The sequence below is a fragment of the Eriocheir sinensis genome, chromosome 61, assembly GCF_024679095.1.
Source record: "Eriocheir sinensis breed Jianghai 21 chromosome 61, ASM2467909v1, whole genome shotgun sequence".
Classification (NCBI taxonomy): Eukaryota; Metazoa; Arthropoda; class Malacostraca; order Decapoda; family Varunidae; genus Eriocheir; species Eriocheir sinensis.
The window spans coordinates 4,165,148-4,184,903 of NC_066569.1; the positions used below are offsets into that span (position 1 = coordinate 4,165,148).

The 19,756-nt window shown below is 37.1% G+C and overlaps 1 protein-coding gene and 1 long non-coding RNA gene across 12 annotated transcripts in view; one reads left to right on the forward strand and one right to left on the reverse strand.

Moving 5' to 3' along the window:
- Positions 1-19,756, reverse strand: part of LOC126986188 (protein NDRG3-like) — an 86,515-nt gene that overhangs the window by 5,403 nt on the left and 61,356 nt on the right. For 9 of the 11 annotated variants that reach the window (XM_050842141.1, XM_050842142.1, XM_050842136.1 and 6 more), the window contains 2 exons: positions 19,484-19,600; positions 12,994-13,078 (listed from right to left, as the gene is read on the reverse strand). In XM_050842141.1, the coding sequence (XP_050698098.1) occupies positions 12,994-13,078; positions 19,484-19,600 (202 nt within the window). Of the gene's footprint in view, positions 1-8,602; positions 8,719-12,993; positions 13,079-19,483; positions 19,601-19,756 lie in introns of all 11 variants that reach the window. The other 2 variants (XR_007739385.1, XR_007739386.1) reach the window with 2 other exon arrangements.
- Positions 13,799-19,296, forward strand: LOC126986191 (uncharacterized). Its single transcript, XR_007739388.1, has 3 exons — positions 13,799-14,098; positions 14,585-16,233; positions 17,791-19,296. It is a non-coding gene; the product is annotated as an uncharacterized LOC126986191 (long non-coding RNA).

Sequence of the window (19,756 nt, forward strand, 5' to 3'; positions counted from 1 at the left end):
ACGAACACACATATACACAGGCATACACATTCGCTAGACATGTCCATGCACGTTTTCCTTGTCTGTTTACATTTGCTGGTTGGTCGTGCTGTTAAAAAGTCGCATGCTGAGAATATACACGACAAATACGAAAACTAGTAACCGTGTTTTTTTGGTACAGGAGACAATGGTAAAAATATAAATAGATGATTGAATAAATACCAAAATAAAGTAAATAAATACCAATTGATGAAAAGTATAGACACGGTGAATATGATAAGTGGTAATGCATTTTTTTTTTTTTTAGTGGTAAAGTAGACCAAAGTAAAAATAAAAATATAGATAGGACTGAATAAATATCAAAATAAAGTAAATAAATACCAATTGATGAAAGGAAAAAATTGTCTACATATAGGAAAAAATTGTCTACATATAGGAAAAATTGTCTACATATAGGAAAAAGTTGTCTACATATAGGAAAAAATGATCTACATATAGGAAAAAAGTTGTCTACATATATAAAAAAATTGTCTACATATTGGAAAAAGTTGTCAACATATAGGAAAAAGTTGTCTACATATAGGAAAAAGTTGTCTACACATAGGAAAAAATTATCTACATATAGGAAAAAGTTGTCTACATATAGGAAAAAGTTGTCTACATATAGGAAAAAGTTGTCTACATATAGGAAAAAGTTGTCTACATATAGGAAAAAGTTGTCTACATATAGGAAAAAGTTGTCTACATATAGGAAAAAGTTGTCTACATATAGGAAAAAGTTGTCTACATATAGGAAAAAGTTGTCTACATATAGGAAAAATTGTCTACATATAGGAAAAAGTTGTCTACATATAGGAAAAAGTTGTCTACATATAGGAAAAAGTTGTCTACATATAGGAAAAAGTTGTCTACATATAGGAAAGAGTTGTCTACATATAGGAAAAAGTTGTCTACATATAGGAAAGAGTTGTCTACATATAGGAAAAAGTTGTCTACATATAGGAAAGAGTTGTCTACATATAGCAGTAAGGGAGATGAAGCTAAGTAAATAGATATTGAAATAGATAAATAAATACCAAAATAATCATAGAAAATAAAGACTCACAGTTGCTAAGTCTACATACACAACAAATATAATGAGTAGTAATATTTGTTTCTTAATAGTAAAAGGAGACGAAGAAAAATAAATAAATAAATAAGTGTATAAATAAAAAAAATAAAAAAATACTGTAGGAAAAAAGAATGGATCTGTGAATGTCCTCCTCTCCCTTCCCCCTTAAAAAATGAATATTAAATGAACCTACAGCTGGGGTATAGTGTGTGTGTGTGTGTGTGTGTGTGTGTGTGTGTGTGTGTGTGTGTGTGTGAAAAAAAAACTATATATGCTAAAGACTACATATTTTCCCCCTTTTTACAATTCTATCAAGTTGCAACACAATTCTCTTTTTAAAAATGACACAAATTTATATGACCTAAAGTATTTCCAGCTAAAAAATCCGTATGTAACAATTCTATTCATAATTTTTCATCAGAATCTCTAATGTTCTTTTTATCTAAATTCATTAACTTTCCATCAGAGTTTCCCTTCCTGAATATGAAAATGTACTAACTAATGTTTTTTTGTCTCATTTTATATATTCAACCTGTCTCGTTAGGCACGGAATATTAAAAAACGACAATTATTATATGTAGACTGCGTACAATAATGCTTGCTACTAAGCTTCTGGGTCTCAGCTAAGAAGCAAATAACAAAACATATAAATAATACTAAAAACTAAAGCAATGAACTGTACTTTTCACTTCTACATGATGGAAAAAATAAAAAATAAAAGAAAAACTACCTCACTACACTCTCCATCTTCTCTTCTCAATATAAAAAAGCTAACTATTTTATTTATCTACTATGGCGAAGAATGACCTACAATTTTCTCTCTTACATGTGCCCAAAAAATAAAAAAAATAAACTACTTAAGCTCTACTTCTTTTCAATCTTCTCAAAAAATAAATAAATAAATAAATAGAAAAAAATAAAATAAAAGCTGACTACTACTATTTCTTCACTACTAAAGCAAAAAAATGGACTATGCTTTTCTCTTCAATATACAGAAAAAATAAATCTAACGAAGCTCCAGATGTCTCGGGAATAAAATCAAGCTCACTGTACTTCTTCACTAGCATGGCAAGGAATATGCTAATGGCGACCCCCACATTCACAGAGGTTAGGGAGCACAGACCCCCGCCCATAAATCATAAAATGGTAAGGAATGATAAGGGAAAAACGGAAAATAATAAGGGAAATATATAAAGAGGTGCAGAATAATGGAAGTAGATGATAGATGTACATATGCAGAGCCAGAGAAAAGGAGAAAAATTAAAAGAAAGATAAACAGAAGGAAATGGATTGTAATACGAAAAATGAAGAGAGGGAGAAGACGCAGAATTCAGAAAGGATATTCAAGGCGTTACAAAGGCAGAGGAATAAAAAAAAAAAATAAATAAATAAATAAAAAGAAGAAGAAAAAACAAGAGGAAGGAAAAATCGAGAATACTAAAGGGAATAAGAATAAGAATAAGGGAGCGATAATAGTAATAAAAATAAATAAAGAGAAGATGCAGAATAAAGAACGTAGGCCTATATGAGATGTACATAGGCAGAGGAATTAAAAAAAAAAGGAAAAATCGAGAATACTAAAGGGAATAAGAATAAGAATAACGGAGCGATAATAGTAATAAAAATAAATAAAGAGAAGATGCAGAATAAACAACGTAGGCCTATATGAGAGATGTACATAGGCAGAGGAATTAAAAAAAAAGGAAAAATTGAGAATACTAAAGGGAATAGGAATGATAAGAATAAAGGAGCGATAATAGTAATAAAAATAAATAAAGAGAAGATGCAGAATAAACAACGTAGGCCTATATGAGAGATGTACATAGGCAGAGGAATTAAAAAAAAAGGAAAAATCGAGAATACTAAAGGGAATAGGAATGATAAGAATAAGGGAGCAATAATAGTAATAAAAATAAATAAAGAGAAGGCGCAGAATAAACAACGTAGGCCTATATGAGAGATGTACATAGGCAGAGAAATAAAAAAAAAAAGGGAAAACAAGAGAAAGGAAAAATCGAGAATACTAAAGGGAATAGGAATGATAAGAATAAGGGAGCAATAATAGTAATAAAAATAAATAAAGAGAAGATGCAGAATAAAGAACGTAGGCCTATATGAGAGATGTACATAGGCAGAGAAATAAAAAAAAAAAAGGGAAAACAAGAGAAAGGAAAAATCGAGAATACTAAAGGGAATAGGAATGATAAGAATAAGGGGGCAATAATAGTAATAAAAATAAATAAAGAGAAGGCGCAGAATAAACAATGTAGGCCTATATGAGAGATGTACATAGGCAGAGGAATTAAAAAAAAAAGGAAAAATCGAGAATACTAAAGGGAATAGGAATGATCAGAATAAAGGAGCGATAATAGTAATAAAAATAAATAAAGAGAAGGCGCAGAATAAGGAACGACAAGGAGAAGCTAAAAGAGAGATAAATAAAAGGAAAAAATGCAATATAAAAGGAAATAACGCAATATGAAAAATGAAAAGAGAGAGAGAAGACGCAGAATTCAGAAAGGATATTGAAGATGTTACATTGGCAGAGGAATAAAAAAAGGGAGGAAAACAAGAGGAAAGAAAAATCAATAATACAGAGGAGGATAAGAAAGAGGAAGAAAAAAAAGGAATAAAATGGAGAGAAAAGGAAATCATGGTAAAAAAATAGATAAAAATAAAAGGGAGAAAAACAAGAGAAAAGAAAAATCAATAATACAGAGGAGGATAAGAAAGAGGTAGAAAAAAAAGGAATAAAATGGAGAGAAAAGGAAATCATGGTAAAAAAAATAAATAAATAAATAAAAGGGAGAAACACAAGAGAAAAAAAAAACAATAATACAGAGGAGGATAAGAAAGAGGTAGAAAAAAAAGGAATAATATGGAGAGAAAAGGAAATCACAGAAAAAAAAAAGATAAAAATAAAAGGGAGAAAACAAGAGAAAAAAAAACAAGAATACCGAGAAGGAAAAAAAAAAGAGATAAATAAAAATTAATAAAATGGGGACTAGGAAATAATGGTAAAAAAAAAAAAAATAAATAAAAAAAAAATAAATAAATAAATAAATAAATGAGGGAAAAATAGAGAAGACAATATCAGGAAAACGAACACGGGCAAGAATGATCCTAACCTTATTCCTTAGGATCTTACATCTATTAACCCTTCAACACGAGGATGCGTAAACTGCATCCTTGTGTGCCCCGTACCATATCCGAGGATGCGCATACTGCATCCTGGCGCGCTTTAGCCGATATACAAGTTATTTTATCTCTATATCTATGCTAACATCTCAACATTATCAATTAATTTATGTTTCTTTATGTGCACCGTTTAATTCCGCATGTTTTCATATATAATACATGATGATTATGTTGAGTTTATGGCTGAAAACTGATTATATTCAATAGCGACATTTGAAATTTGGCGTGCTCGGCGATCTCGGATACGGCGTGGGGCACTGTTTGGGCCCGGCTGTATTGAATGGGTTAAGGCGATGAATTCAGGTAAGAAAACTGCATAAAAGACAGTGTAGCCAAGCCAGAGCAGTATAGCCATAACAAAAAGAGCCTAGCAGGAGAGCAGTGTAGCCATAACAGTGCAGATAAACAGTCCCCGAGTGTCGCCAAAACAGTGTAGCCATAACGGTGCAGATAAACAGTCCCAGTAGTGTCACCAAAACAGTGTAGCCATAACAGTGTAGATAAACAGTCCCAGCAGTGTCGCCAAAACAGTGTCGCCAAAACAGTGTAGCCATAACGGTGCAGATAAACAGTCCCAGTAGTGTCGCCAAAACAGTGTAGCCATAACAGTGTAGATAAACAGTCCCAGCAGTGTCGCCAAAACAGTGTAGCCATAACAGTGTAGATAAACAGTCCCAGCAGTGTCGCCAAAACAGTGTAGCCATAACAGTGTAGATAAACAGTCCCAGCAGTGTCGCCAAAACAGTGTAGCCATAACAGTGCAGATAAACAGTCCCAGCAGTGTCACCAAAACAGTGTAGCCATAACAGTGCAGATAAACAGTCCCAGTAGTGTCGCCAAAACAGTGTAGCCATAACAGTGTAGATAAACAGTCCCAGTAGTGTCGCCAAAACAGTGTAGCCATAACAGTGCAGATAAACAGTCCCAGCAGTGTCGCCAAAACAGTGTAGCCATAACAGTGCAGATAAACAGTCCCAGTAGTGTCGCCAAAACAGTGTAGCCATAACAGTGTAGATAAACAGTCCCAGTAGTGTCACCAAAACAGTGTAGCCATAACAGTGTAGATAAACAGTCCCAGTAGTGTCACCAAAACAGTGTAGCCATAACAGTGCAGATAAACAGTCCCAGCAGTGTCGCCAAAACAGTGTAGCCATAACAGTGTAGATAAACAGTCCCAGCAGTGTCACCAAAACAGTGTAGCCATAACAGTGCAGATAAACAGTCCCAGTAGTGTCACCAAAACAGTGTAGCCATAACAGTGTAGATAAACAGTCCCAGCAGTGTCACCAAAACAGTGTAGCCATAACAGTGCAGATAAAGTCCCAGCAGTGTCGCCAAAACAAAGTCAACAATCAGACCATGCAAAGGGCTAAAAAGGTGGAAACAGGCATAAAAAGGCATAGGGCTATAAATACAGGCTTTGAAAGGGTACCAGTAAGTAAAATGAAAGTTAAAAATAGGTTGATAAGACTCGGTTATAAGTGGATACATGCTTGACCCGGTAGCAGCGGGGATCATGTTTCTTAATGGTCCCTCTGAGCGAGAAAAATGAGAAAAAATCACCCCTCACACAAACCATTTCATAATATATATCAATGCATTTGTGATCAGTTTATACATCATCTATTTTGGGGGGTTTATATCATGGCACAAATTTGGCCCGTCGCTGCTACACGGTAAAGCCACAAATTTGGCCCGTCGCTGCTACCAGGTTAAAACAAAAGGCATAAAACTATAAATAGGGGCTTGTAATAGGCAGAGTTTAAGTAAAGGAAAAGGATGAACATAAGAGATGAGGGAGCATATGATTGTCAAGAGTGGATAGCCTCATAACCCGTCCAACCCCATAACGGAAAATAAGGATGATAAACAAGAAGACGAGAACGAAGAAGGTAAAATAATGGTATAGTTGGGGCATAAGCTACAAATGCACATGGCCTCAGCGCTCACCTCCGTCACACTGGCCCCTGAGACTGTGGTGGGTTTCTAGATAACAAGGACATGGATATACAGTTAAAAGGGAACACTGGACAAGCAGTATAAGAAAACTTCACAAAAATGGATGTGGAAAGTGCAGAAAGGGACGCATAGCAGGCATATCATAGCATTAGCGAAGAGAAGTAATAAAGAAAGAAGGAAAACACCGAGCATCTTAAAAGTGACAATCGCATCGAAAGGACCGTAAAAAAGTTAAAATGAGAAGTAAAAAGGTATAAGCAATTGACGGATATCAGGCAGAGCGCAAAGGAAATAAGTATGGAGAGAAAGAAAGAAAAAAGAAAGAAAGAAGCATTAATAAGACATACCAAGAAGAGAGAGAGAAAGAAAGAAAGAAAGAAAGAAAGAAAGGAAAAGAAACAGACATAACAAGACAAATACCAAAAAGAAAGAATGAAAGAAACAAAGAAAGAAAGAAAGGAAGAGAAACAGACATACTTAGACAAATACCAAAAAGAAAGAATGAAAGAAACAAAGAAAGAAAGAAAGGAAGAAAGGAAGAGAAACAGACATACTAAGGCAAATACCAAAAGGAAAGAATGAAAGAAAGAATGAAAGAAAGACATCACTAAGACACTTATCCAAAACAGAAGAAAGTGAAGGGAGGGAATGACAAAGAGGGATAAAGCAAGGAAGAGCAACACACGCACACATATATACGAACACACAAGACAATCAAGATACAAGCAAGCAAGCAAGCAAGCAAACCTAACACGGCACAAAAGGGAGAAAAAAAGAGGAAAGGGAGGGACGGGCCATACGAACAAACAAACAAACAAACAATTAACGTTACAGAAAAAAACAAAGAAAAATGAAAAAAAAAATGCAGAAAAAAATGCACTGATAAAGATGAGAAGAAAAAACATAATAGGAAAATCAGGACACGAAAATAGTAGTAGTAGTAGTAGTAGTAGTAGTAGTAGTAGTAGTAGTAGTAGTGGTAGTAGCAGTGGTTGTAGTAATTTATTAATATTAGCTTTGCATCCCATTCAAAGGCAACATTATATAAACAACATCAACATCAACAACAACAACAACTAGAGTAAATATTCAAGTCATAGAGGAGGAGGAGGAGGAGGAGGAGGAGGAGGAGGAAGAGGAGAAAAAAGGAATGTAGAAAGAACAAAATAAAAGTTATGAAGAAATAAAAAAAAGAGAGGAGAAGTAAAACAATGAACAAAAACAATAATAAAACTGAAATGAAAAAATGACAAAAGGAAGATAAAACAATAAAATAAAATATTAGAGGACAGTGAACAAAGAAGGCAAGGCACCACCTCCAGCATCCAACGGTTAACACCAAGACAACAAACAAACAAACAAACAAACAGGATGGTTAGTAGTAGTAGTAGTAGTAGTAGTAGTAGTATAATCTATTTCACCCCAGGTGTCAACAAGTGAGGTGCGGCGGGCCTGGTGCTGTGGTGGCTACAATGGACCCGTTGGGGGTTGAGCAAAACAATTAGGAGGGCGGCCACTCAAAGGCCTTTCATTATTTTACTAAAGTTTCTTCATATTCTTTGTCACCTGAGGTGGAATAGACTATCATGATAGTAGTAGTAGTAGTAGTAGACATAGTTAATGTAGTAGGCATAGTAAATTTAGTCGTAGTAGTTATCACAATATCCTTAGCTTATTAATTCCAGGTGTGGGCAGGTATACAAAGAAAGGTGAGTGTGTCTAGTAATTAGGAGAAGTAAGTGTGAGAAACAACATCAACAACAACAACAACAAAATAATCAATACAAAATTAGTAACAACCCAATAAATAATAATAACAAAAAAAAAAAATATATATATATATATATATATATATATATATATATATATATATATATATATATATATATATATATATATATATATATATATATATATATATATATATATATATATATATATATATATATATATATATATATATATATATATATATATATATATATATATATATATATATATATATAATATATATATATATATATATATATATATATATATAATGACAAAAAGTGTTAATAAAGAACAACAACCAAACATATAAAACAATAAATAAATAATAAAAAACTGAATGGAGTGATGAATAAGTATGTAATAATAATAATAACAATAATAAACAAACAAATGTTAATTAATATTGACAACAAACAAAAGGGGGACGTTATATATACACATTGTAAGTCAGTAAGTATGTAACAGAGGGTGAGAAAACAAGACAAAGGGAGTAAGTAAGTAAGTAAGAGGGTAGGGGGGAGGGGAGGGAGGGGGGGGCAAGGGGTGTGTGGGGGGGTACCAACACAAACCAAAAAAACTTACACAAAGCAGCTTGGCATGGTATTAATTTTTTGGGGCTGTAGGGGGAGTGAGTGTGGCTCAACACGATTTACCTTCTCCGATCGACACACTGGAAGCCCGACGCGACCCACTCACTGCTAGGGGGGGAGAGAGAGAGTGGAGAGAGGGAGGGAGGGGAGAGGTGAAGGGGAGAGGGGTGGAGGGGTGGAGAGGTAAGAGGAGAGGAGGGAGTGGTGATGATGGCAAGGTTATGTTAGGTTGAGTTAGGTTAGGTTAGGAGAGAGAGGGGAGAGAGGGAAGGAGGGGAGAGGGATGGAGAGGTAAGGAGAGGGTCAGCGGTGATGGTGGTGAGGTTATGTTATGCGTACAATATTACAGAGAGAGAGAGAGAGGAGAGAGGGAGAGGCATGGAGGTGAAGGGGAGAGTGAGGGATGGTGATTAGGTTAGGTTAAGTTAGGTTAGGAGAGAGAGAGAGAGAGAGGGAAGGGAGAGGCATGGAGGTGAAAGGGAGAGGAGCAAGGGATGGTGGTTAGGTTAGGTTAAGTTAGATTAGGAGAGAGAGAGAGGGAAGGGAGAGGCATGGAGGTGAAGGGAAGAGGAGCAAGGGGTGGAGGTATTGAGGTAAGGGGAGAAGGAGAAGGGAGGGTGATGATGGCAAGGTTAGGTTAGGTTAAGTTAGGTTAGGAGAGAGGGAGAGGGAAGGGGAGAGGAGCAAGGGGTGGAGGTATTGAGGTAAGGGGAGAAGGAGAAGGGAGGTTAGGCAAGGTTAGGTTAGGTTAAGTTAGGTAAGGAGAGAGGGAGAGGGAAGGGGAGAGGAGCAAGGGATGGTGGTGGTTAGGTTAAGTTAGGTTAGGAGAGAGGGAGAGGGAAGGGAGAGGAATGGAGGCAAGGGAGAAGGGAAGCAAAGGGAGGGGAGAGGCATGGAGGTGAGGGAGAAGGGGAGAGAAGGGAGGGAGAGGAAGAGGAGTGAGGGGAAGAGGAGGTAATGGTGGCGATGGTGATGGCAGTAGTGAGGTTAGGTTACACTTATATTATCACTGAGAGAGAGAGAGAGAGAGAGAGAGAGAGAGAGAGAGAGAGAGAGAGAGAGAGAGAGAGAGAGAGAGAGAGAGAGAGAGAGAGAGAGAGAGAGAGAGAGCAAAGAAAATTCATAACAGATGGAAATTATAGAGAAAGAGAAAGGAACAGAGCTAAAGGAGAGAGAGAGAGAGAGAGAGAGAGAGAGAGAGAGAGAGAGAGAGAGAGAGAGAGAGAGAGAGAGAGAGAGAGAGAGAGAGAGAGAGAGAGAGAGAGAGAGAGAGAGAGAGAGAGAGAGAGAGAGAGAGAGAGAGAGAGAGAGAGAGAGAGAGAACAGAAGAGTGCAAGAAGAGACAGAAGCAAGGAATAAAGCTAAAGAATGAGAGATAGAAGGAGAGAGAAAGAGAGATAGAGAGATATAGGGAGAGAAGGAGTTTCAAATTTTCTTACAGACTCGATTTCCTTTCCCTTTTCTTACTTTTTCAGTCTCTGTCTCTCTCTCACTCTTAATCTCTCTCTCTCTCTCAGTCTGTCTATCTCATATCTCTCATTTCTCAAGACCTCGCCGTCCAAGTTCCGTTGATGTGTGTCCAGTGAGGTTACTAATACATGATCCATTTCAATCCACGACACTGAACGGATGAAACAAAACTGGATACCGGATAGACGTAAAACTAATCATCACATTCCGTAATTTCTTTCCACCGTTTTCTTCACGTCCTTTCCGTTTTCCGTTGACTCGTAAAAAAATAAATTAGGGAATACATTAATTTTTTTCTTATTTAGGTGAAGTAGGAAATGCTCACTGGTCACAACACAGACAGACAGACAGACAGGCAGATAGATAGACAGACACATAGATGGATAGATTGACAGGTTATGGTATTGCTTTTAAATATCTAGTGCTGGAAATAGAAAGTTGTATTACTGGATATGCTTCTAAGGTATAGTTATGAATACTACTGCTAATTCAACCTTCACACACACACACACACACACACACATTTAGAAGCATACATACATACACACACACACACAATTCCCACACACATAGAAATACGCACACACACTCGAATGCCCAAAACACACACACACACACATACATTTAGAAGCATACACACAATTCCCACACATAGAAATACGCACACACACTCGAATGCCCAAAACACACACACACACACATACATTTAGAAGCATACACACAATTCCCACACACATAGAAATACGCACACACACTCGAATGCCCAAAACACACACACACACACATACATTTAGAAGCATACACACAATTCCCACACACATAGAAATACGCACACACACTCGAATGCCCAAAACACACACACACACATACATTTAGAAGCATACACACAATTCCCACACATAGAAATACGCACACACACTCGAATGCCCAAAACACACACACACACACATACATTTAGAAGCATACACAGAATTCCCACACACATAGAAATACGCACACACTCACTCTCAGATGCCCAAACCACACACACACACACGCACACACATTTAGAAGCATACATACGCACACACATACAATTCCAACACACATAGAAATATGCACACACACTCTCAGATGCCCAAAACACACACACATACAAAAAAAAAAAAAAATAAATAAATAAATAAATAAATAAATAAATAAAAATAATAATAAATAAAAATAAATAAATAAATAAAAATAAATAAATAAAATAATATAAAATGAAAATAAAATAATAAAACAATAAATATACACATGTTTTCAAGCACCTTACCCCCCAAGCCACACACACACACACACACACAAAAAAAAAAAAAAAACACTGGCTTACTTATCCAAACATTAAGCAAAGCAAAGATATATCAAAGAAAGCTTACAGGGTGAGCGAGAAAATATAGTGGAGTTTACCCCAAAATACAGTTTAGCCAAAAAAAAAAAAAAAAAAAAAAAAGTGAAAAGTTAAAATTTGAAATAATGAAGGGAAAATAATATGGTAATGAATGTAAGTGAATGAATAGGGAAAAAATTGTTATACTTCTTCTTTTCTTTATCTTTTTCTTCCTTTTTTTGTCCACTCGTAAAAAAAAGGTACGAAATGAAAAAATAAAATAAGATAAAAAATAAATAAATAAATAAATCTTGATAATTTTTACCTTATTTTCTTCTTCTTTTCCCTTTTCTGTTTCCTTCCTTTCCTTGTTTTCTTCCTCGCTTTTCTTCTTTCTCTCCCTTTTCTTTTCCTTCTCAAAAAACGAAACCAACCCAAAAACAAACGAACAAAAAAGGAGGTAAACAAACACACAAACACGCTCTCTCTCTCTCTCTCTCTCTCCGCACACAGACGCACATGCACACATACGCACACATTACCACCATTCACACACACACACACACACACACACACACACAGCCTTAAAATTAAAAAGGGAGAGAGAGGGGTAAAGAAAGGGAAGGGAAGGGAGGGAACTTAAACTAACAGGGAGATAAACTATGGAGGAAAAAAGGTAGGAAGGGAGGGAATTTCATCTGGCAGGGGGATAAAAAGGGAGGGAGGGAGGGAGGGAACTTGAGCTAACAGGGAGGAAAGGGAGGGAACTTGAGCTAACAGGGAGGAAAGGGAGGTAAGGAGGAAGGGAGGGAGGAAAACTAAGGGAGGAAAGGGAGGTAAGGAGGAAGGGAGGGAGGAAAACTAAGGGAGGAAAGGGAGGTAAGGAGAAAGGGAGGGAGGAAAACTAAGGGAGGAAAGGGAAAACTACAGAGGAAAGGGAGGTAAGGAGGGAGGGAGGAAAACTAAGGGAGGAAAGGGAAAACTACAGAGGAAAGGGAGGTAAGGAGGGAGGGAGGAAAACTAAGGGAGAAAAGGGAGAACTACAGAGGAAAGGGAGGTAAGGAGGAAGGGAGGGAGGAAAACTAAGGGAGAAAAGGGAGAACTACAGAGGAAAGGGAGGTAAAGAGGAAGGGAGGGAGGTAAACTAAGAGAGGAAAGGGAGAAAAACTATGGAGGAAAGGAAGGTCAGAGAGGAGGGAAGAAGGGGGGGGAACTAAGGGGTAGGGAGGGAGAATACTTGACCTAAGGGTGAGGGGGGTTCAGGGGGGGTCAGGGAGGTCAGAGGTCAGGGAGATAAACTATGAAGAAACGGAAGGTCAGAAGGGGGAGAGGGAGGGAGGGAGGGAAACTAAGGGGTAAGGAAGGGAGGATACTTGACCTAAGGGTGGGGGTGGGGGGGTGGGGCAGGGAGGTCAGCCTTACTTAAACTAACAGGGAGATAAACTATGAAGGAAAGGAAGGTCAGAAGGGAGAGAGTGAGGGAGGGAGGGGAAATAAGGGGTAAGGAAGGGAGGATATTTGACCTAAGGGTGGGTGGGGGTCAGGGGGTCAAAGGTCAATCTTACCATAGCCTTGACCCTGCAGGAACAGTCTGAAGGCTTCCACAACCTTGCCGGGGGCTTCGTCAATGACCAAGCCGCAGTCCTGGATCTGTGGGGTGGAAGAGGGAGGTTAAGTGGAGGTGGGGTGGAAGGGTTGGGTGAAGAAGTGGGGTGGAAGAGTTGGGTGAAGTAGTGGGGTGTGAAAGGGGGGTGGAATGGAAGTTGTGGAAGTGGGGTGGAAGGGTTGGGTGAGGAAGTGGAGTGGAAGGAGTAATGGAAGGGTGGAAAGGGGAGTTATTAAATATCTCTTAACATAAAGAAAAGAAAAAAAAATGTTTTGTTTTGGAAAAAAAAGGTAAAAAAAAAAATGTTAAAAAAAATAAAAAATGTTCAAAATTTCAAAAATAAAATTGAGACAACGACCCCCCCCACACACTGTCAAGGCACATGAAGCTACTGAGAGGGAGGGTACTACCTCAGACCGGAGAACATACACAATAATAATGTGTGTATGTGGGTACCTCATACCCATGGTTAGCGTTCTAGGGTTAAGAGGGAAGTGATGGGTCTGGTAAAGTAGTGGGGAGGTGGAAGGGGTGGTTCGAGGGGAGTGGAAGGGGTGGTTCGAGGGGAGTGGAAGGGGTGGTTCGAGGGGAGTGGAAGGGGTGGCATAAATCAACAAAGAATGACCTCACTTTGTTGTATAGAAAGTCTCATTAGTAAGGAAGCATGTATGAATTTTCTGAGTCAAGACCTACAGTGTTTGTTTTGGTTTTGTTAGGTTAGGTTAGGTTAAGTTTAGGGTATCTTCAAACACATGATAGCCAGCACCTTATGGCATAAATCAACAAAGAATGACCTCACTTTGTTGTATGGAAAGTCTCATTAGTAAGGAAGCATGTATGAATTTTCTGAGTCAAGACCTATAGTGTTTGTTTTGGTTATGTTATGTTATGTTAGGTTAAGTTTAAGGTATCTTCAAACACATGATAGCCAGCACCTTATGGCATAAATCAACAAAGAATGACCTCACTTTGTTGTATGGAAAGTCTCATTAGTAAGGAAGCATGTATGAATTTTCTGAGTCAAGACCAATAGTGTTTGTTTTGGTTATGTTATGTTAGGTTAGGTTAAGTTTAAGGTATCTTCAAACACATGATAGCCAGCACCTTATGGCATAAATCAACAAAGAATGACCTCACTTTGTTGTATAGAAAGTCATTAGTAAGGAAGAATGTATGAATTTTCTGAGTCAAGACCTATAGTGTTTGTTTTGGTTATGTTAGGTTAAGTTTAGGGTATCTTCAAACACATGATACCCAGCACCTTATGGCATAAATCAACAAAGAATGACCTCACTTTGTTGTATAGAAAGTCTCATTAGTAAGGAAGCATGTATGAATTTTCTGAGTCAAGACCTATAGTGTTTGTTTTGGTTATGTTAGGTTAAGTTTAGGGTATCTTCAAACACATGATACCCAGCACCTTATGGCATAAATCAACAAAGAATGACCTCACTTTGTTGTATAGAAAGTCTCATTAGTAAGGAAGCATGTATGAATTTTCTGAGTCAAGACCAATAGTGTTTGTTTGGGGTTTTGTTAGGTTATGTTAGGTTAAGTTTAGGGTATCTTCAAACACATGATAGCCAGCACCTTATGGCATAAATCAACAAAGAATGACCTCACTTTGTTGTATAGAAAGTCTCATTAGTAAGGAAGCATGTATGAATTTTCTGAGTCAAGACCAATAGTGTTTGTTTGGGGTTTTGTTATGTTAGGTTAAGTTTAGGGTATCTTCAAACACATGATAGCCAGTACCTTATGGCATAAATCAACAAAGAATGACCTCACTTTGTTGTATAGAAAGTCTCATTAGTAAGGAAGCATGTATGAATTTTCTGAGTCAAGACCAATAGTGTTTGTTTTGGTTATGTTAGGTTAGGTTAAGTTTAGGGTATCTTCAAACACATGATAGCCAGTACCTTATGGCATAAATCAACAAAGAATGACCTCACTTTGTTGTACAGAAAGTCTCATTAGTAAGGAAGCATGTATGAATTTTCTGAGTCAAGACCTATAGTGTTTGTTTTGGTTATGTTATGTTATGTTATGTTAAGTTTAGGGTATCTTCAAACACATGATAGCCAGCACCTTATGGCATAAATCAACAAAGAATGACCTCACTTTGTTGTATAGAAAGTCTCATTAGTAAGGAAGGATGTATGAATTTTCTGAGTCAAGACCTACAGTGTTTGTTTTGGTTATGTTATGTTATGTTAGGTTAAGTTTAGGGTATCTTCAAACACATGATAGCCAGCACCTTATGGCATAAATCAACAAAGAATGACCTCACTTTGTTGTATAGAAAGTCTCATTAGTAAGGAAGCATGTATGAATTTTCTGAGTCAAGACCAATAGTGTTTGTTTGGGGTTTTGTTAGGTTAGGTTAAGTTTAGGGTATCTTCAAACACATGATAGCCAGTACCTTTTGGCATAAATCAACAAAGAATGACCTCACTTTGTTGTATAGAAAGTCTCATTAGTAAGGAAGCATATATGAATTTTCCGAGTCAAGACCTATAGTGTTTGTTTTGGTTATGTTAGGTTAAGTTTAGGGTATCTTCAAACACATGATAGCCAGTACCTTATGGCATAAATCAACAAAGAATGGCCTCACTTTGTTGTATAGAAAGTCTCACTAGTAAGGAAGCATGTATGAATTTTCTGAGTCAAGACCTATAGTGTTTGTTTTGGTTTTGTTAGGTTAGGTTAGGTTAAGTTTAGGGTATCTTTAAACACATGATAGCCAGCACCTTATGGCATAAATCAACAAAGAATGACCTCACTTTGTTGTATAGAAAGTCTCACTAGTAAGGAAGCATGTATGAATTTTCTGAGTCAAGACCTACAGTGTTTGTTTTGGGTTTTGTTATGTTAAGTTTAGGGTATCTTCAAACACATGATAGCCAGCACCTTATGGCATAAATCAACAAAGAATGACCTCACTTTGTTGCATAGAAAGTCTCATTAGTTAGGAAGCATGTATGAATTTTCTGAGTCAAGACCAACAGTGTTTGTTTTGGTTATGTTAGGTTAAGTTTAGGGTATCTTCAAACACGTGATAGCCAGGACCTTATGGCATAAATCAACAAAGAATGACCTCACTTTGTTGTATAGAAAGTCTCATTAGTAAGGAAGCATGTATGAATTTTCTGAGTCAAGACCAATAGTGTTTGTTTGGGGTTTTGTTAGGTTAGGTTAGGTTAAGTTTAGGGTATCTTCAAACACATGATAGCCAGCACCTTATGGCATAAATCAACAAAGAATAACCTCACTTTGTTGTATAGAAAGTCTCATTAGTAAGGAAGCATGTATGAATTTTCTGAGTCAAGACCTATAGTGTTTGTTTTGGTTATGTTAGGTTAAGTTTAGGGTATCTTCAAACACATGATAGCTAGCACCTTATGGCATAAATCAACAAAGAACGACCTCACTTTGTTGTATAGAAAGTCTCATTAGTAAGGAAGCATGTACGAATTTTCTGAGTCAAGACCTATAGTAACTGTTAGGGGTTTTGTTAGGTTGGGTTAGGTTAAGTTTAGGGTATCTTCAAACACATGATAGCCAGCACCTTATGGCATAAATCAACAAAGAATGACATTACTTTGTTGTATAGAAAGTCTCATTAGTAAGGAAGCATGTATGAATTTTCTGAGTCAAGACCTATAGTGTTTGTTTTGGTTATGTTATGTTATGTTAGGTTAAGTTTAGGGTATCTCCAAACACATGAGAGCCAGCACCTTATGGCATAAATCAACAAAGAATGACATTACTTTGTTGTATAGAAAGTCTCATTAGTAAGGAAGCATGTATGAATTTTCTGAGTCAAGACCAATAGTGTTTGTTTAGGGTTTTGTTAGGTTATGTTAGGTTAAGTTTAGGGTATCTTCAGACACATGATAGCCAGCACCTTATGGCATAAATCAACAAAGAATGACCTCACTTTGTTGTACAGAAAGTCTCACTAGTAAGGAAGCATGTATGAATTTTCTGAGTCAAGACCTATAGTGTTTGTTTAGGTTTTTGTGAATTTTCTGAGTCAAGACCAATAGTGTTTGTTTAGGGTTTTGTTAGGTTATGTTAGGTTAAGTTTAGGGTATCTTCAAACACATGATACCCAGCACCTTATGGCATAAATCAACAAAGAATGACCTCACTTTGTTGTATAGAAAGTCTCATTAGTAAGGAAGGATGTATGAATTTTCTGAGTCAAGACCAATAGTGTTTGTTTGGGGTTTTGTTAGGTTATGTTAGGTTAAATTTAGGGTATCTTCAAACACATGATAGCCAGCACCTTATGGCATAAATCAACAAAGAATGACCTCACTTTGTTGTATAGAAAGTCTCATTAGTAAGAAAGCATACGTGAATTTTCTGAGTCAAGACCAATAGTGTGTGTTTTGGGTTTTGTTAGGTTAGGTTAGGTTTAGGGTATCTTCAAACACATGATAGCCAGCACCTTATGGCATAAATCAACAAAGAATGACCTCACTTTGTTGTACAGAAAGTCTCATTAGTAAGGAAGCATGTATGAATTTTCTGAGTCAAGACCAATAGTGTTTGTTTGGGGTTTCGTTAGGTTAGGTTAGGTTAAGTTTAGGGTATCTTCAAACACATGATACCCAGCACCTTATGGTATAAATCAACAAAGAATGACCTCACTTTGTTGTATAGAAAGTCTCATTAGTAAGGAAGCATGTATGAATTTTCTGAGTCAAGACCAATGGTGTTTGTTTGGGGTTTTGTTAGGTTGGGGTAGGTTAAGTTTAGGGTATCTTCAAACACATGATAGCCAGCACCTTAAGGTATAAATCAACAAAGAATGACCTCACTTTGTTTTGTGGAAAGTCTCATTAGTAAGGAAGCATGTATGAATTTTCTGAGTCAAGACCTATAGTGTGTGTTTGGGGTTTTGTTAGGTTAAGTTTAGGGTATCTTCAAACACATGACAGCCAGCACCTTAAGGTATAAATCAACAGAGAATGACCTCACTTTGTTGTATAGAAAGTCTCATTAGTAAGGAAGGATGTATGAATTTTCTGAGTCAAGACCTATAGTAACTGTTTGGGGTTTTGTTAGGTTAGGTTAAGTAACTGTTTGGGGTTTTGTTAGGTTAGGTTAGGTTAAGATTAGGGTATCTTCAAACACATGATAGCCAGCACCTTATGGCATAAATCAACAAAGAATGACTTCACTTTGTTGTATAGAAAGTCTCATTAGTAAGGAAGCATATATGAATTTTCCGAGTCAAGACCTATAGTAACTGTTTGGGGTTTTGTTAGGTTAGGTTAAGTTTAAGGTATCTTCAAACACATGATAGCCAGCACCTTATGGTATAAATCAACAAAGAATGACCTCACTTTGCTGTATAGAAAATCTCATAAGTAAGGAAGCATGTTTGAATTTTCTGAGTCAAGACTTATAGTGTTTGTTTGGGGTTTTGTTAGGTTAGGTTAGGTTAAGTTTAGGGTATCTTCAAACACATGATAGCCAGCACTTTATGGCATAAATCAACAAAGAATGACCTCACTTTGTTGTATAGAAAGTCTCATAAGTTAGGAAGCATGTATGAATTTTCTGAGTCAAGACCAATAGTGTTTGTTTTGGGTTTTGTTAGGTTAGGTTAGGTTAAGTTTAGGGTATCTTCAAACACATGATAGCCAGCACCTTATGGCATAAATCAACAAAGAATGACCTCACTTTGTTGTATAGAAAGTCTCATTAGTAAGGCAGCATGTATGAATTTTCTGAGTCAAGACCAATAGTGTTTGTTTGGGGTTTTGTTAGGTTAAGTTTAGGGTATCTTCAAACACATGATAGCCAGCACCTTATGGTATAAATCAACAAAGAATGACCTCACTTTGTTGTTTAGAAAGTCTCATTAGTAAGGAAGCATGTATGAATTTTCTGAGTCAAGACCTATAGTGTTTGTTTTGGGTTTTGTTAGGTTAGGTTAGGTTAAGTTTAGGGTATCTTCAAACACATGATAGCCAGCACCTTATGACATAAATCAACAAAGAATGACCTCACTTTGTTGTATAGAAAGTCTCATTAGTAAGGAAGCATGTATGAATTTTCTGAGTCAAGACCTATAATGTTTGTTTTGGTTTTGTTAGGTTAGGTTAAGTTTAGTGTATCTTCAAACACATGATAGCCAGCACCTTATGGCATAAATCAACAAAGAATGACCTCACTTTGTTGTATAGAAAGTCTCATTAGTAAGGAAGCATGTATGAATTTTCCGAGTCAAGACCAATAGTGTTTGTTTTGGTTTTGTTAGGTTAGGTTAGGTTAAGTTTAGGGTATCTTCAAACACACGATAGCCCTTAACACCCATTCCCCCAAATCTCCCTTCCCTTCCTCCTCCCCCATACCTTCATTCAACTTCCCCTTCACCCCAAACTATCCCTCCCCTCCCTTTCCCGTGTCCCCATCTCCCCACCCCCTCGTACCTTCATCCAGGTGGCCAGTGTGGGGTCCAGGCGTCCATTGAAGGTGACGGTGTCCTCGATGTGTGGCGACAGGTTGGCCGTGATGTTGAGCACCTGACACCTGATCATGCGCACGTCCTGGAGGGTGGGGCAGGTGTTAACGAGGTGTGGCCAGGTAAGGAAGGGGGTAGGTGTGGGTGAGTGGTTTATCTTGAAGTAAGTAATCTCAGCTAGTTGTATTGTTAATTTGACCCCTTTGACTGTGGATTTCCTACAAGCAGACCTCACCAAGCT